We start from the raw sequence: 15,595 nt of genomic DNA on the forward strand, positions 1-15,595 counted from the left end.
AGCCTATTAGCAGGTGCAGGCAGAGCGAACAGTCTTTCTCCTTCCTCATCTGGGCCAAACCCTCACGGAGCCAGCAGCCGAGGGGCAGAACAGGATGGCAGAGGCCAGGGAAGGGCTTCAGGGGCAGGGGCAGCGCATCCCGCAGGGGGTGCTGGCCAGGCTGGTGGAAGGTGCGCAGGCATGGCCTTTACACAGACCCTGGGGGCTGCGACTGTGGGGATTCAAGCTTGCTTCCTGCATCACGTGCCCCTTGTTTACAGCCAGAAGGTGGGTCCCTAGAAGAGAAACCTCAGCCTTTTTATGTGCACCCAGCCCCTGGGAAAGTACAGACTCAAAACTTCAGTTGTGTGACAGGAAACTTCTGTTAAAAAATATGTTTTGGATCCCAAATGGATGCCTACAAAGAAAATTTTAGAACACAACCATTCCTAAAGACCATCTACTCCTTTTCAATAATTCAAAGTATATAATAATTTAAAATAATCAAGAGAAATAAGATGGCTTTTAGATTTGGGCTTTGATTCCAATCTCAGTTGTACTCATTAGTGGTGTATTATTTACCCTCTGGCCTCAGTTCCATCAGTAGGGTGGGGAGGACAGCACCTCGCTCGTTGGATGATTATGAGGAAGAAATGAAAATAAGCCTTGCCTACAGTAAGTACTTAATGAAACAAAGGTAATGAGGGCTTCTGTTCAAAACCCTGCCTGCTGTGTGGCACTTGTTCCCCCCACTCTCCAACACCCATATCTTGCACTGGTGTATCTGTCTCACTGCTTGGTAGAAACGCAAAAATCAGGCTCAGAGTCTGATAAGTGCAGGTCCTGATGATCAGTCCCAACAGACAAACTGGAGGAAGGGTGAACACCTCACAGGCTTATAGAAAGTATGTAGATTTTTTTTTTAAACAACAGCTTGCTTCAGATCTAGGTTTTCATCAGTTGGACGAAAGCAGGCCAGTCATAGAAAGAGGTGGTGTAAACATGGCTTGAGTAGCACTCTGGGAAGGCTGTGGGGGTGTGCGCCCTGGGGACCTCTACACTCTTGGGCAGGGGCAGAGCAGAAGCCTCTGCCCTTCTGTTGCTTTGGTCTCCAGGATCCTCCTCCAAGGTGGTCTCTCCGCCCACTTCCTGCCCCGTGGCCTGAGGCGCTCCTGTGCGGCTCCTGCCTCTGTGCTCTTCTCTCTGACACTCTCAGATCCCGCCAGGCCTGGCTCTCAGCGTCCTCAGAGCACCTGTCCAGAAGGACTGCATTCTCCTCAGTAAAGCCGCCCCTCCACTCCTGCCTTCACAAGGCAGCCAGGCCCCAGGCGCCGTGTTCTCGCTCACCTTTCACAGCCACAGAAGCTTCCGGAGGAAAAGAACAGGTCTGCTGTTTGTTCACCTTGTAATGCTCTAAAGGGTGTGTGTGTGTGATACTGTGGGTGCTCTGTGGGGGGGGGTTGTGTGATACTGTGGGTGCTCTAAAGCGTGTGTGTGATACTGCGGGTGCTCTAAGAGGGGTGTGTGTGTGTGAGTGATAACTGCGGGTGCTCTAAGAGGGGTGTGTGTGTGATACTGTGGGTGCTCCACGGGGGGGGGGGGTGTGATACTGTGGGTGCTCTAAAGTGTGTGTGTGTGTGATACTGCGGGTGCTCTAAGGGGTGTGTGTGTGTGTGATACTGTGGGTGCTCTAAGAGGGGTGTGTGTGTGTGTGTGAGATACTGTGGGTGCTCTAAGAGGGGTGTGTGTGTGTGTTTGTGTGTGCGCGCGTGCTCTTAAGTGACCATAAAGAAGCGCACAGCCAGTCACCCCTCTGTGTTCCTGTTTCAGCAACTGCTTCCCCAACAACACATCTAATAAGGTAATAAGACATTCAAACTTTTCACACTGAAACCATCAGAACTTGAAGGAGCCTAAGTTTGACACAGCTTTTCACATTCTCAAATAATTCTCTCAAGACTCAATAAGGAGAAAAAGGGCAGAAAGTCAGAATTGGATATAGAATTCAGATTTTTTTCTTTCAAAGACACATTTTATACAACTTTCAACATTTATACTTTAAAACAAAAGGAGCAAAAAATACACCGAGTGCTAAAAAAAAAATCAAAACAGAATACAATTTTAATTTCAATATTTTAAAATACAGAAATTGAAAAGTAGGAATACCAAATACAACTTTAAACAAGTCACTTGTCCTCTATAATAATCAATGTAAACTACTTAAAAACTTACAAATTTAAAACAGAAACAAAATAAATACTGTACACTTTCCCTGCCTGCAGGCAAAAGATGGGAAATACTGTTATGAATCGGAAAAAAAAATGCTCTTAAAGCTTCAGCACCCCACTTCCCAGCCACACCCCACTCCGCCGTCACAGTGTGCTTCTGTATTCAAAGGACACACATGTGCACACATGCTTACTGCCTACCCACACAACAAGACAATACTCTGCAGACACCCCGAACGAGAAAGGCTACCAGTCACCTGGGACCATGGGCATGAAAATCAGGTCAGGAAAGTCAGTCAGGCTAGCAAAACATTACTACAAAACTAGTAAATACCAGAGCCAACAACTGTCCCTTTTCAAACTTCACAGATTTCAACCACCTAAAACCAAGACTACCCCTCCCTGCCACCACCCTCTACCCTCCCCCCCAGCCCCCCTAAATCAAACAAACCTGCTGAAGCACTGGCGAAGTTAGACATTTCACAGCAAATGTGAAAATTCATATTATATAATCTCTTAAAATGAACCTTTTCACCCTCTTTCCACAGCATGAAACTGTTATGGCTTAATTTATATTAAAAGTAGAAAAGTCTTTTCGGAAGGAAACGCGGTCTGCCAAGATGCATGTGCATTTCCTGATCAGTGCTATTTCATACCTAACAACTGCATGACCTGCTTTGCAGTCAGAAGCTGTTTTTGGAAAAACTGAGGTTATAGCTTTTGATTCAGTCTAACCATAAATGTAAGGCCCTTAGTTTGGTTTAGGTTTCTTTTGCAAGATAAAATAACCTTGGGGTTCACTTAGCAAGTTACACCTCAGGTCCCTGACTATAATGTGGAAGTTATATGTATGCTTTGCAAAAATAAAAGGTGAATCCTATGAATCTTAGAGGGAAGAAATGATTCTAGGCAAGGAATCAACTCCTCATTATATATTACACCTGCTGCTGGTAATGATTATCCACCAAAATCCACCAAAGAAATATGAGTATTTCTGGGTTTTTTCCTGCAAAATATTATATATTCTAGCACTTATGATCATTGTTTTGGTGAAAAATCTTGGGGGAAAACAACTGACACTTTGAAAAGGAAATGGCCAAAATAAAACTGGGTGGAGGCAAGGTTTATCTTTATGATTAAGTTCCATTTAAGGTTGTCTTCTGAAATAAAAGTGAATTCAGAACGTCACAGGTCTTGCATAGGTAAACTACTTGGAGGTCTTGGGCTACGTGGTAGCCAAGGTTTATTAGTGAAATAGTGCAGAGCAGATAAAACTTGTTGGAAGAATCACTGAACACAGTTTCAAAAAGGCTTTAACAAGAAAAAAATTCAATATTACACTTGTTAAGACAAAGCTTCAGGACATTAGAAAAGAACAGGAAGGGTGAGAGGGAGACTCTAAGAAGTAGAATGCAGGTAAATGAGTATTAAGTTTCCTCTACCCACTGAAGAAAAAAAGAAATACCACAACAGAATAAAACTACAGTCATGATAAGCTAACTGCTTTGGAAATAGGCATTTGCTTCTTAATGTCCTTAACTTAAATTTTTAGGTAAGGGGTATCAAATATTTGACTATGGCATGACATTCACTGAAAAATAAAAAAAAATACGGGAAGGTTGTTTAGTAAGGCTACAGCATTAAAATTCCATTACGTTCAACAGCAATGTAGTGAGTATGTGACTTCCTCTGTCTTTCCCCCTGGCTTCCAGGAAGCATATCAACATCACCCACCACAGATGAGCTGAGGCTGCAGTGTCAGAGAAGAGGGGCTGCTGTAGGGAGCAAAGTACCAGAGGTCTAGTATCCACTGTTCCCCCAGCTGGTCACTGCCCTCTCTGGGTTTCATTTGTCTCTTCTTAAGCTAAAGATCAGATGTTCAACCTTCTCAAAACTGCTTTAAATGGAAATCTGGGGCATCTGAAAATGACTGACCTTTAACTTCTCTTTTTGGAGGAAGCAATTAGCTTAATAACTAATGAGAAAAATGAAGTTTTGAAAAAATTTCAAATTTATAATGAAGGCCTCATCTCTTAACATGAAATCATAAAATGCTTATACACTGCAATATCTACTACGGCAGCAGTATACTGGGCCAGTTATTCATCAACTTTTTGGGGAGGTGACATCACTAGAGAGCATTTCCTGCAAAAAGCAAAATCTTTTCTTCTGAAGCTTCAAGACTCCCTTCCTACACTACAGTGGTTTCTATCTACCCAATGAGCCATTGTTGGGCAACTCAGAGCTGTCTTTGCTGATCCCCCATTATTCTTCCATCTTATTTTCCTGCCCTACTACTGTGAGTAGTTGCTAAACCAACCTAATTCCATGATTTATTTTACCCTATTCTAGTGCCTTGAAGAGTAAGTAGAATCTGTGAAGCAGTACTCTTTGAGAAGAACTCAAACTAATTTTAATTACTTTAAATCATCTAATCATCTTAATGATTACTTGAGGATAAACATTCTCACTCTTCTCCACAAACTATCTCATTCCTTTTTCTTTCACTTCACGCACTGATTCTAATTCAGCACCTTGTTAAGAGATTCTTCAGTTTTTTTTTAGGTAGCATGCTCTGGGCATATATTTGATGTGAAGCAAATTTTATGAGTAACAGCAGTTTTCATTTAAAAATGCACATAAATGTACATTCGTTCAATTGTACTTATCATAAATTCTCTGCAAATATGAAGTGTAAATAGATAACACTTTTCTATGTTTTTCTTGAGTTTTGATCCAAATTTACAAATGAGAAAACTAAGACTCAGAAAGAATAAGTGACTTATTCAAGGTCACACAACTAAAATATAAAGGGCAGAACTTGGACGAACACCCGGTACTCTGCTCCTTTCATGCTATAACATGCCCCTGTGATTATGAACATTATTGATTTTTGAAATGTCTTTTAAATTTTGAAAAAATTTTTACTTCTATAGTTGTAGAGTGTATCTCCACTGAAACTAATAAAGTTATGTCTTGTTTTTTCTATGAATGGGCCCTCTTTTGTTTACGTTTCCTCAGAAGTGAAAATAATACTGCTTATTTCCTAGAGAAGAATACCTTCAAGAGCAGAGATCACAACTCCAACTTTATATCCCCCCACTCCCACAGTACTAAGTAGCGCTGGGCACATAGTAGATGCATGATAAATATCTGATCTCATATGAATAAATACAGTAGAGTTCATTAAAAAGGCAATAATTGGATTAAAAAATAGAGCAGTATTCAGTGCTGAGTATTTAAGTAGTGATACAGATGAGCTTGTTTTCTGAGTTCATAAGATGGTTTTGGTTAGAATTTTCAATTCTGTATGCTTTAAAAATCAACTGATGCTCATTAAGTTCAAAGTATTTCTAGGATATTGGACTATTATGAACTGCCAGTGTTGTAGAGTTTACATCATTAATCAATACTGGAGAGCTTAGTATTATGTGATATTATGAATTAGAGTACAGTGGATCCCAGGTTAACAGAAGTCACTTATTTGAATCAATAAAGGAAAATGATTACCTGCTACTACAATTAAAATTGCATACATTAAATGATAATTGTTGGTTATTATTTGTATTTGCTTATAACTAACTAAATGCCACCACTGCTGTCTTCCTAAGTTGCAGTGTCTGTAGGGTGGTATTATTTATAAATGAGACTGAGGGAAAGACGAAAGGGTATTACAGTCGAGTCCGGACGCTGGCGGCAGTCACTTCAAAGTTCAGTCATTTCCATGAGATGCAGGGATGCAGCACAGTCAGTGATTTTATAAGAGCTTTGACTATGGAGCTCACTGGATTCAGTGGCTGAATTTTTACCAATTCACAAAAAGTTTACATGTATTCTATTTTAGTGGTTATTTCATCTTACTTAAAACTTAGCTAGTTAATGGGCTAATTAATAATTAACACTGCCAAAAATGAATCCACAGTACCTTCACTTAGAAGTTCCATATACTGGCTACTTTAAATTAGTATTTATTGGCCTAAGTACACAGGGCAGATACTGGCCACAATTTTAATTCATAAAAATAATTTATTTTCATTTTTATGGCTAAAGAAAAAAAAGGTAATTAAAAATACTTAAAGCTGTGAAAAATGTAAAGACAACAAAAGAACCCAGATCATAATGTAGCTGGAAAAAGAAATTATAATTCTTATTTCTAAACTAAAACCAAAACATGTGTACTATAACACTAAAATGGTTTATCTACAGAAAACCAAAACATCACAGTACTATATTGTGTAGGGAAGGTGGGAGAATCACGCAAACCCACATTTTTCATATCTTGAGATCTGATGACCAACCAAATGACTGACTGTACCTACTTCTTACCTAGTTTTGGCATAGTGTAGACAGAGTTTTGAGTCAGCCTATTATAGACATTTAGTACTTCCAAAAATATTCTTCCTGAAACCCAGATAAGACCCAGACAGTGGTCCAATCATTAAACCAAAAAGGCTAATTCATAAGATATATATATATTCCATGAAATATTGGAATGGAAACAGAGTAAGAAATATTTCTCTTTGAAAATAGATTTGAATGTAACCATGAAAGACAATGGTATAGACTTCTTTTTTCTTAGCTCTTCAAGTGATACTTAAAGGGAAAGTCCTGCTACCTTGCTGAGTGGAAAAAAAAAAAAGACATCCATAATATGGCCATATTTCTTTTCCGTAAAAATAAATTTTATCCAATTTGCCTGTATTTTTTGTAGGAACTTATAAAATGCTCTACTGTCAGAACTGGAAATATCTCCACCCCACCCCCCAAGAAACAAGAAATTACTTGTTTTTATGTCACAGGCGGAGAGGAAAACATAAGCTATTGCAAGCAGCTGAAAACTGGCATTTAGTAAAAATTGTGCACAAAGGAGATAAATGATTCCTTAAAGCTCAACCGGATACTTAACCTCACTATGCACTGGTTAAGTTAGGACAGATGGAAGAAACTGCAAAAAGCACCCATTTTACTCCAAATCCACATCTTAAATAACTCATTAGAAGGTTAAGAAATAAAAAACTAAACACACACACACACACACACACACATACACACCCAATTCATCTACTCCAACATGCTTGCTTCTATACAACTTAATATAGTATAGTCTTATTATATTACGGCTTATTATGCAGATTTGAATATTCTAAGTCAAACCATATTTCATATTTTCCAACAGATTAGGTATACAGAATAAAAGCATCATAAAATATAACCTCTGTGGCAGGTGCTGGCCCTGCCCTCCAACACCAGCAGTATGAAGAAGGCCCTCTGGAGTTACAAATGTATTTGGAAAACTACAAACATGACAATTTAATCAAACTTATAATACTTTTCCCACAAGTAGGGAAAAGATAGTAAAGCTGTACTCTTTGGGACCCAGATATCATCAGCAAAAGTGAAAATGCAAGAAGCCTATTTTTCTATTTAGAAGAAAACTGCAATGTCAAACGAAATGAGAAATGTGGGGTCTTGAATGTAGTTCTTACACACTGGCTACGAAAGTGTTTCCCTGCAAAGAGAAGAGTCTGTGTCGTCACGAAATGAGGGGGAGTGCAGAGGGAAGGTGGGACGTAGGTAATCGACCTGGATAACAGTATGCACCTTGGATGTTAGCAAAAGCGAAGCTAATAGCTTATAAAAAACACATGAAATATATAAAATAAAATGATTTTCATATACATCTTAATTTAAAATAATTAATGCATCAAATCCCTGTTTAAGACTTTAACCTGAATAGCAAATTTAAGAGTCCAGACTAGTTACTGTTACCGTGGCTCTTCCCCACGTGTAACATACACACTATCAAAAATAATTTAAAAACCTTCACATTCTTAAATCTAAATTAGTGAGATATTTCTCCAGAAATCTTCCAAATAAATAGCTTTAAAAAAGAAAGAATTTAAAAGCTGTTAACTTTAAAAAAAAAAAAATCTGTTAAATAAATTACTGATAATTCTTTACCCTATCACTGAAAATAAATCAAAACACTACCAACAACAAAATGAAATTCAAGCCCTGACAAGAGACCCTTTCCAGTTCAAGGTCTCTTTTTAAGGTTCTACCCTCCTTCTTCCTCTCCCCACCAGGTCCAAAATGGTTATTGCTGAGTGGGTGTGGCACAGTGAAAATGCAGCATCAGGTTCATTTTGTTCTTCAGGCAGTGTTCCCTACTGTACATGCAAACTGCTTCAGTGGGGTGCGTGGAAGCTCCAGGCTCCCGCACCCCAAGACCAGTCTCCGAAGGGAATAGTGGCCACGGCCGCAGCTCCGTCACACAAAGAAACGTGCGTGGCCATTTCTGTTCAGTTTAAGGATCTTCCCGAGACGCTGTTTGGCTGTTGCCATTCCTTTTTTTGGACGTTTACCTACAAAATACAGCACACCAACAGCAGTGTAAGTAACAGTGAAAATCACAGTTGATAGCACCTGGAAGACTTAAAGCAGAGCGACAAGGCAGGCAAAGGCTTTTAGGTGTCCTGAATGGGTCGAGTCACACGCCTAAAGTGACTCGCCTAAAGAAGTCCACTGCTTAAAACCCTTCCAGCTCGCCCACGAGATAAGGGCCAGCCTCCTTCCTAAGACTTACAGGACACTCCCCCGGCCTAAGCCCTGCCTGTCTCTTCAGCACCAGCTCTTACCATCCTGCCTCAAACCGCTCCAGCGATGCACCTGTTCCGTCCTCACCCCCCGCTGTCTCTCCCCCGTCCTGGGCCACGCTGTCTCCTCCGCTGTCAGTGCTGTCGACACTATCCCTTCCCCTGCCTCACAACGGCTAACCCATCACAGCCTTTCCAGGATCCACCTCCCCCTCCAGGAAACCCCTCCTGCTCCTCAGGGCTGACTGAGATACCTTCTTCTCTGTCCCCATAGTAATCTGAGCACCTATCAGTGCAGTGTCCATACCCAGCAGGCTGTAAGCAATGTGAGTGCAGAGACATGTCTATTTAACTTAACCTACACACGTGTAACATTACCTTTTGTTGCCTGGTTGCTGATAGGTGGTGGATTTGACGCAGGTCTCTTGGTGGGGTGAAGGGGCACTGAAAAGGAAGTTTCACCAACAGGCCTTTCTGGGCTTATACTGCCGTTACTTAGCTGGCACGCCCCTGATATCAAGCTTGAACTCTGCGTATACTTTGCATTCTGAAGGCTTGAGCCACTGCTGTCCACAGAATTCCTACTTTGTACTTTCTGACTGATTTCTGATGAAACTTCCTTCTTGATGCATTTCTGGCCTCTATTTAGATCCTAAGAAAGAAGGAAATAAGGCCAAATTTTTAGGGTTTCTTTACGAGAAGTAATGTATTAACAATTTAAGAGAGAGAAGAAATAAATTACTGAACTTAGGTTTTTTTAACATGAAGTGGCCATAGATGACCCCTCCTGATGGTCATCTCATTCTCAAACCTAGTAGCTCTGAAGGATTCAGGTTTTAAAGATGCCTTGTAACTTGAGACATCTTCAAGTTGAGAAGAAAACATTATAGATAGATAAGATAGATGACTGGTAGGTCTTGAAATCAAAACAGAGAGGGTCCCAACCAGAATTAAAGAGAGAAAAGGAAAAGATAAACCTGAAAAGAGCATACTGTAGATATAATGTTTCATGAAACTAGTTTTAAGTGTGTGTTTGTGTGTGTTTATTATAGTGAATTTCTGATTCTGTAATGGTCAAGTAAGTTTTAAAAACAGCATTAAACACAGACTTGCTTTAAAACAGTCTTACAAATACGCTTGAGTATGAAGAAACAGCTTTTCAATTTGACACACTATTCTAATACCTCTCTAGATTATAAGAAACAGAAATTCTATTTTCTCTAAGGTGATCTTGCTCATCATTTGTCTTCTGCTTCTTCATTTTCAAAGACAATTATAAAAGCAACAGCTGAATTTAAATAACAGCTTACCTTTTAATACTAAATCCAATAATGCTACTGAGTTATAAATTTTATAACCAGTGAGGCACTATAGAATCATACATTAGTAAGTGAATTCTTAATAGTTAAGGAATTTCTTACCTGACCTTTGTCTCTGGAGCATATCCTCCCATTAAAAGAACTTGTACTTGCCTTTAAAAAATAACTTGGTTCTTTCTCTTATTATAAAAGTAATTGACAAGTATTTAGAAAATATAGATAAGCCAAATGAAGAATGTTAAAACCACCCATATTTCTGTTATTAGAGAGCAAATGGGGTTGGGGAGGCTTGGAGACTCCACTGTGCCACCTAAGAGTTTTGATTCGTTCTTTGGTTGTCATTTTCCAAGGTCTGCAGCAAAAAGGTTATGCTGCTGCTACTGCTAAGTCGCTTCAGTCGTGTCCACCTCTGTGCGACCCCACAGACAGCAGCCCACCAGGCTCCTCTGTCCCTGGGATTCTCCAGGCAAGAATACTGGAGTGGGTTGCCATTTCCTTCTCCACAAAAGGTCACACAGCCTTCCTTTTTTGGTGCTACTAGCAACGTTTTTAAAAAAAGGTATTTTGGGGGTTCATTTTGTTCGGTATAAGCATTCATACATGAGAATCCTCAGATATCAAGTGTCTTCTCTTGGAGCAGTGACTCTCAATCTGGACTTAATGAATGGTCTGGGGTGAGGGTGGGGTACAAACCATGAGAAAAATGTAAGCACAAGTCATATTCATGGAGAACATTTTTTGGAAAGAAAATATTTTCCTGTAACTGTCATCAAATTCTCAAAGAAATTTGATATCTAAAAATGCTCAATAAACAACAGCAGAGATTAAAAGGATCCTTGTGGTATTGTGGTACTTTTTCCTTTCATGTTTCATTCTAGGCAGACATAACCTAAAGGTGTTGGCAGCCAGGAGTTTTTAACTGCTTTCTTAAATAAGTTGCTTTTTTCCAGATAACATTCTATCCATAAGCCTTTCATTGGTTAGTACATCAGAATCCCTAAAAATGGACAGCTGTTCAAAGGTACATTCAATGACAATTGTTAAGCTTTCTACATCTGGGGGTTGATTACTGATTGCAGTTTTAAAAACAAAAGCAAAAACAGAGCTAATGACAATCCTATTTCAATATTTCAAACCTTGAATATACCTGAAGATTAAATCTGGAAGTTGTATCAAATTGTTTAATCCAGGAAGAACTCCTCAACTCTTGATCTTCAGTCTTGACATGATATCCTAAAGAGAAATTTTAATTAAAAATCTTCTCACAAACTGGATCTTAAAGAACAAAGTTAGCCTGCTGCTTAAAACTGAAAGTAAATTTATGTTGACATTTTATTCAAAAAATGAGCATGCTAACTCTTTATTCATATACTTTCACCATACTCCTTTCCCTCTCAAAAACAAAACAGTCACCAGCTTGCAATCCAACATGTTAATTATTTCAGTTCTCTCAAAGACTGTCTTTCTTTCTACGGCAGGTTTTGGGCCAGATGCTGGAGGACCTAGATCAAATTCTGTGGCCATCTGTTGTAGATGTAAAACCAAGTGCAATACAGTTTCTCTAAAAATAGTATATTTTCCCATACAGAATAAAGGCATATGTTTGCCTGAATCTGGCAGCATTTCCAGAGAAGCTTTCTTTTCAAGGGGCCAAAGAGATTATAGGAAGACAGAATGATAAGTGGAAAGACAGAAAAATACAGATTTGAACTTGAGATCTTTCATTACCAATACATCTTTAGCCAAGTTATATAACCTCTTTAAACCTGAGTTTCCTCTTATACAATAAGCAAAGATTTTGAGATCACATGATCTAGTCTTGGATTCAAATTCCAGTCACTGAGTAGCCATGTAAGTGTGGGCAAGTTAATTCCACTAAATCTTTTTTCCTTTACCTATTAAAGCTACATTACACACACCCAACATGTCATTTCAAGAATTAAGTGAAATGAATGCCAAGCTCCTGGCACATAATCGACACAGCTAGGTGGGAATGAACATAATTCCTATAATAGACTTCAGTTTTAATGTAGTACCATCTTTTCCCTAATCCTCCTCAGATTTTTGGGAAACAAAACTTCTCCCTAAAGGCAGACTGTCTCCTGTTAAGTAGAAGAGGATACCCTCCAGCAGAAACAGCTGAAAGCTCGCCTTCCCTTCCATAAAAGGAAAAAGAGTGGATTGTTCAAACTAAGCACATCAATTAAGACACAAACATGCCCTCCATTCTGATCAGCTTATAAAAGGGAAACAACACTGTCTTGCAAGTCAGTGAATACAACCCCTAATCCGTTAATTTACATTCTGAGTTATTCTATTTGCAGCTAACATTTGTCAACATCATATATATATATATATATATATATATATATATCTGCCAATATGTCTAACACCATCTCCAACTAAAGATGTTTAATAAACATTTCTTGTTCATAATCCTTAACCTCAAGCTAGGATTACAGGGCTATTAAGGTGACGGTTCTATGTTATTTTTCAGAAAATTACAATTTATGTTTCTTACCACTTTCCACTGGCTTATCACAGCGATACAACTGCCTGACCTCATGGTTACTGCTGTGGCAGCTGCTGGGGTCCTGGAGAGAGGGTCTTTCACCACCGCAGTCTGTGCTTTGAATCTGCCTTTGTAAACACGTGGAATAGTGCAACCCTGCCATAGACAGCATGCCCTGAATAGCTTCTTCCTCTGTGCTCGTCGAGGTAGGACATTCCCTGAAGGGCAGATCAGCAGAAAAGACAAGAACTTTTTTACTCTTAAGGAAATATTTGGTAAATTTTAAAACCAAAACACACGCACAAAACAAAAACCTCCAAACAAAACAAAAAAAAATAACAAATGTTTTCCTATAATTTATATAACATTGTAATAACACCATCATCATCAGCATGCCTACCTTTTAACTGGAATTTCGCTTCGAGATGGCTTTTGGCTCTTTTGAAGGAAGTTCCTCATCACATTAGATTCTTCCTTAAAGTTTGATGTTATCTCTTGTTTCTTTTCATCACCTGAACTTTCAGACTCTTCAGTGGTAAAATTATTTTTCTGAGATAATTAAATAGAAGGAAGTCTATATAAGAAATCAGAACACGCTTATACAAACTAACCAGAAACAGTTTATCCATCTAAAGGGAAAGTGAGAACTTCATTATCATGGAATTATTTCTGTGTTCCATATGAAAAAGTGGAAATAAATCTCTAGTTACTGCAGTAACATAATTCCTTAGTTTAAAAAAAAAAAAAAACCACACAGTACAGGCTTTCTTTATGGCAAAATGAAATATAACCTATGAGGAAATATGAGAAACGAGAGCTGTATCTCCCTCCACCCTTTCCAAAATCAGACAGAAGCTTTGTTGATCAGATGTAAGTAGTCACGTGACCGGGTGTGTGTGTAATTACCACTGAAGAGAAGGCTCTGTGCCACAAAGGTCAGACAGACAGGCTTTGGGAAAGCTGTCATCCACTTTCCTCCCATGTAAAGGAAAGTGAGTGTTCATCTTTCCACCACATAACTGTAAGTTGCAGGGTCCCAGGCGTACCAGTGCAGTGCAATCAGGTCCAGAGTCTTCTGAATCAGAAATATCAGAATATTCAGATGATCGATTCCTGAGTTCTGATTTCACACTTGTTAAAAACCCTGAGAAGGAAAGTGATCAGAGAAAAAGAGCCATCAGAACTGGAACAAAGTGCCATCCAAAGCCCGTCCAACTCAACTGCGCCGGCTGTGTCCTTTCTCATTGCTTTCACTGTCTTCATTTCATTCTTCCCCCAAGGATTTTTCCCCTAATTAACCAAGATACAGATTGAAGTGTATTCTTAAAACTTCTGTGGTATTTATCAAATATGGTTTACAATCCTTGCATGGGTGGGTTGACTATTTTATTTCTTCCCAGAAAAAAACCTCAACACTAAAATTAGCTACAATGCTTTTCACTTTCTGTTATGCTTTATTTGTCTCAACAGAAAACAAAACAAAAAAACTCTCCTGAGCCTAAGACACATTCAAGTAGACAGTGAATTCAACAAGCTTATAGACCAAGCTTCACCCTTGCGTCTCTTTCCCCACAGCACTTTCGGCTAGCAACTGCTGGATAAAGTCCATTGATCAGCTGTGTCTCCCCCGGCATGTGAACAAATGTAGAGTCACCGACTAAAATAACAAACTTATCTGGAATTATCAGGAACTGAGGTATTCGACATGGATTTAATAATGTTAATTATCTAGAATATTCACTTATCAAGTACAAAAATGTTTAACTACTTTTTAAGATAGAAGGGTATACGGAGGCCCTGAAAAATGTTGAGAAAATGAAAGACTTCATTCAAAGATCTCAAGGAGGAGGAGGTGTTACTATTCATTGCATTGATGGTAACCAATTAATAACCAAGTAGAGCCTTGTCGTCAATATGCAATCAAATAAAATAATACTTGGGTTACTAATAGCTTCAGATCAGCCAGTTATATAGGTCTCCTAATTCTGAAAACCATATGTATGTTAGCTAAAATTATCTTGGAAATTGCACTACATTTTCAACTGCTTCATAATTCGGAGTAGAGGCCCATAAAATGCATGAGCTTTTATGTGACTCTTGAAAAAACTGTCATTAGATGAGGGTGTCACTGGCCAATGACATCCTTGTCACTAATACCACTTTCCCCAGCTGCCACCCCTCATTGGGAGGTCACATTCAGCATTTCCCTGATGGACAGAGGACTCAGAAATGCTCCAGATTTCTCAAAAGAGTATTAGGGACACAAGAAATTTTAATCCTACTACTAATTTAAGCACTTTAAAATTAGCAAGTTACCTGACATATTATTAGCATATTAATAATGAACAGACCTTTTAAAATGACCATTAAAACAAACATACTGTTAAGTGGTTTTTGAGACTCTTCATTCTCCACTCCCTCTATTCCTGAACTCTCTTCCATCTTCACTTTTGCCTTTTTTGTCCTTCTCTTATCCTCTTCATTTTCACTATCTGCTGTATAAAGACTCTGATCTGTGAAGGGTTGTCTCTCATCCCTGTACATAGAGGGAAAAAGAATCAACTCAGAAAATAGCGCAACTATGCAGCCAAACAGTATTACACTCTCCTTACTTTGCAGAGAAAACTGAGAATTGAGACACTTTCCCCATATTTCAGGCAGGTGTGCAATGGTCTGGACCCAGAATAAAATGAACAGAGGGAATCCATGGAAAACTAAACTCTCTGACACTTTGATCTACTTCACGTACTTAATTATCCTTCCATTTGTCAGCAGTAATCGAAGATCATTATCTTTCGCTCTCCATTCAGGTACTGTGGAAGATGGCTGGAGATGTTTGTTGAATTTTCCATTCAGTTTTGAGCTCAGGATGTCCTTAAAGTATAAAAACAGAACTTACTTAACCTCCACCCTCAAAAATACCTGCTTGACAGGTAAAGGAGCAGGAGAGTGTACCACCAC

The 15,595-nt window shown here is 39.0% G+C and overlaps 1 protein-coding gene across 1 annotated transcript in view; it reads right to left on the bottom strand.

The window, feature by feature from the left end:
- Positions 1 to 7,028: 7,028 nt before the first annotated feature.
- The window catches only part of KDM7A (lysine demethylase 7A), a 71,462-nt gene continuing 62,895 nt past the window's right edge, over positions 7,029 to 15,595 (bottom strand). Inside the window, exons 13-20 of the mRNA XM_069588551.1 lie at positions 15,384 to 15,508; positions 15,016 to 15,170; positions 13,681 to 13,778; positions 13,035 to 13,183; positions 12,644 to 12,852; positions 11,270 to 11,355; positions 9,182 to 9,455; positions 7,029 to 8,572 (exon numbers count right to left, since the gene is read on the bottom strand). Coding sequence (XP_069444652.1) covers positions 8,478 to 8,572; positions 9,182 to 9,455; positions 11,270 to 11,355; positions 12,644 to 12,852; positions 13,035 to 13,183; positions 13,681 to 13,778; positions 15,016 to 15,170; positions 15,384 to 15,508 — 1,191 coding nt within the window. The 3' untranslated portion in view covers positions 7,029 to 8,477. The remainder of the gene's footprint in view (positions 8,573 to 9,181; positions 9,456 to 11,269; positions 11,356 to 12,643; positions 12,853 to 13,034; positions 13,184 to 13,680; positions 13,779 to 15,015; positions 15,171 to 15,383; positions 15,509 to 15,595) is intronic.

This window comes from Ovis canadensis, chromosome 4, assembly GCF_042477335.2.
Source record: "Ovis canadensis isolate MfBH-ARS-UI-01 breed Bighorn chromosome 4, ARS-UI_OviCan_v2, whole genome shotgun sequence".
Lineage (NCBI taxonomy): Eukaryota > Metazoa > Chordata > Mammalia > Artiodactyla > Bovidae > Ovis > Ovis canadensis.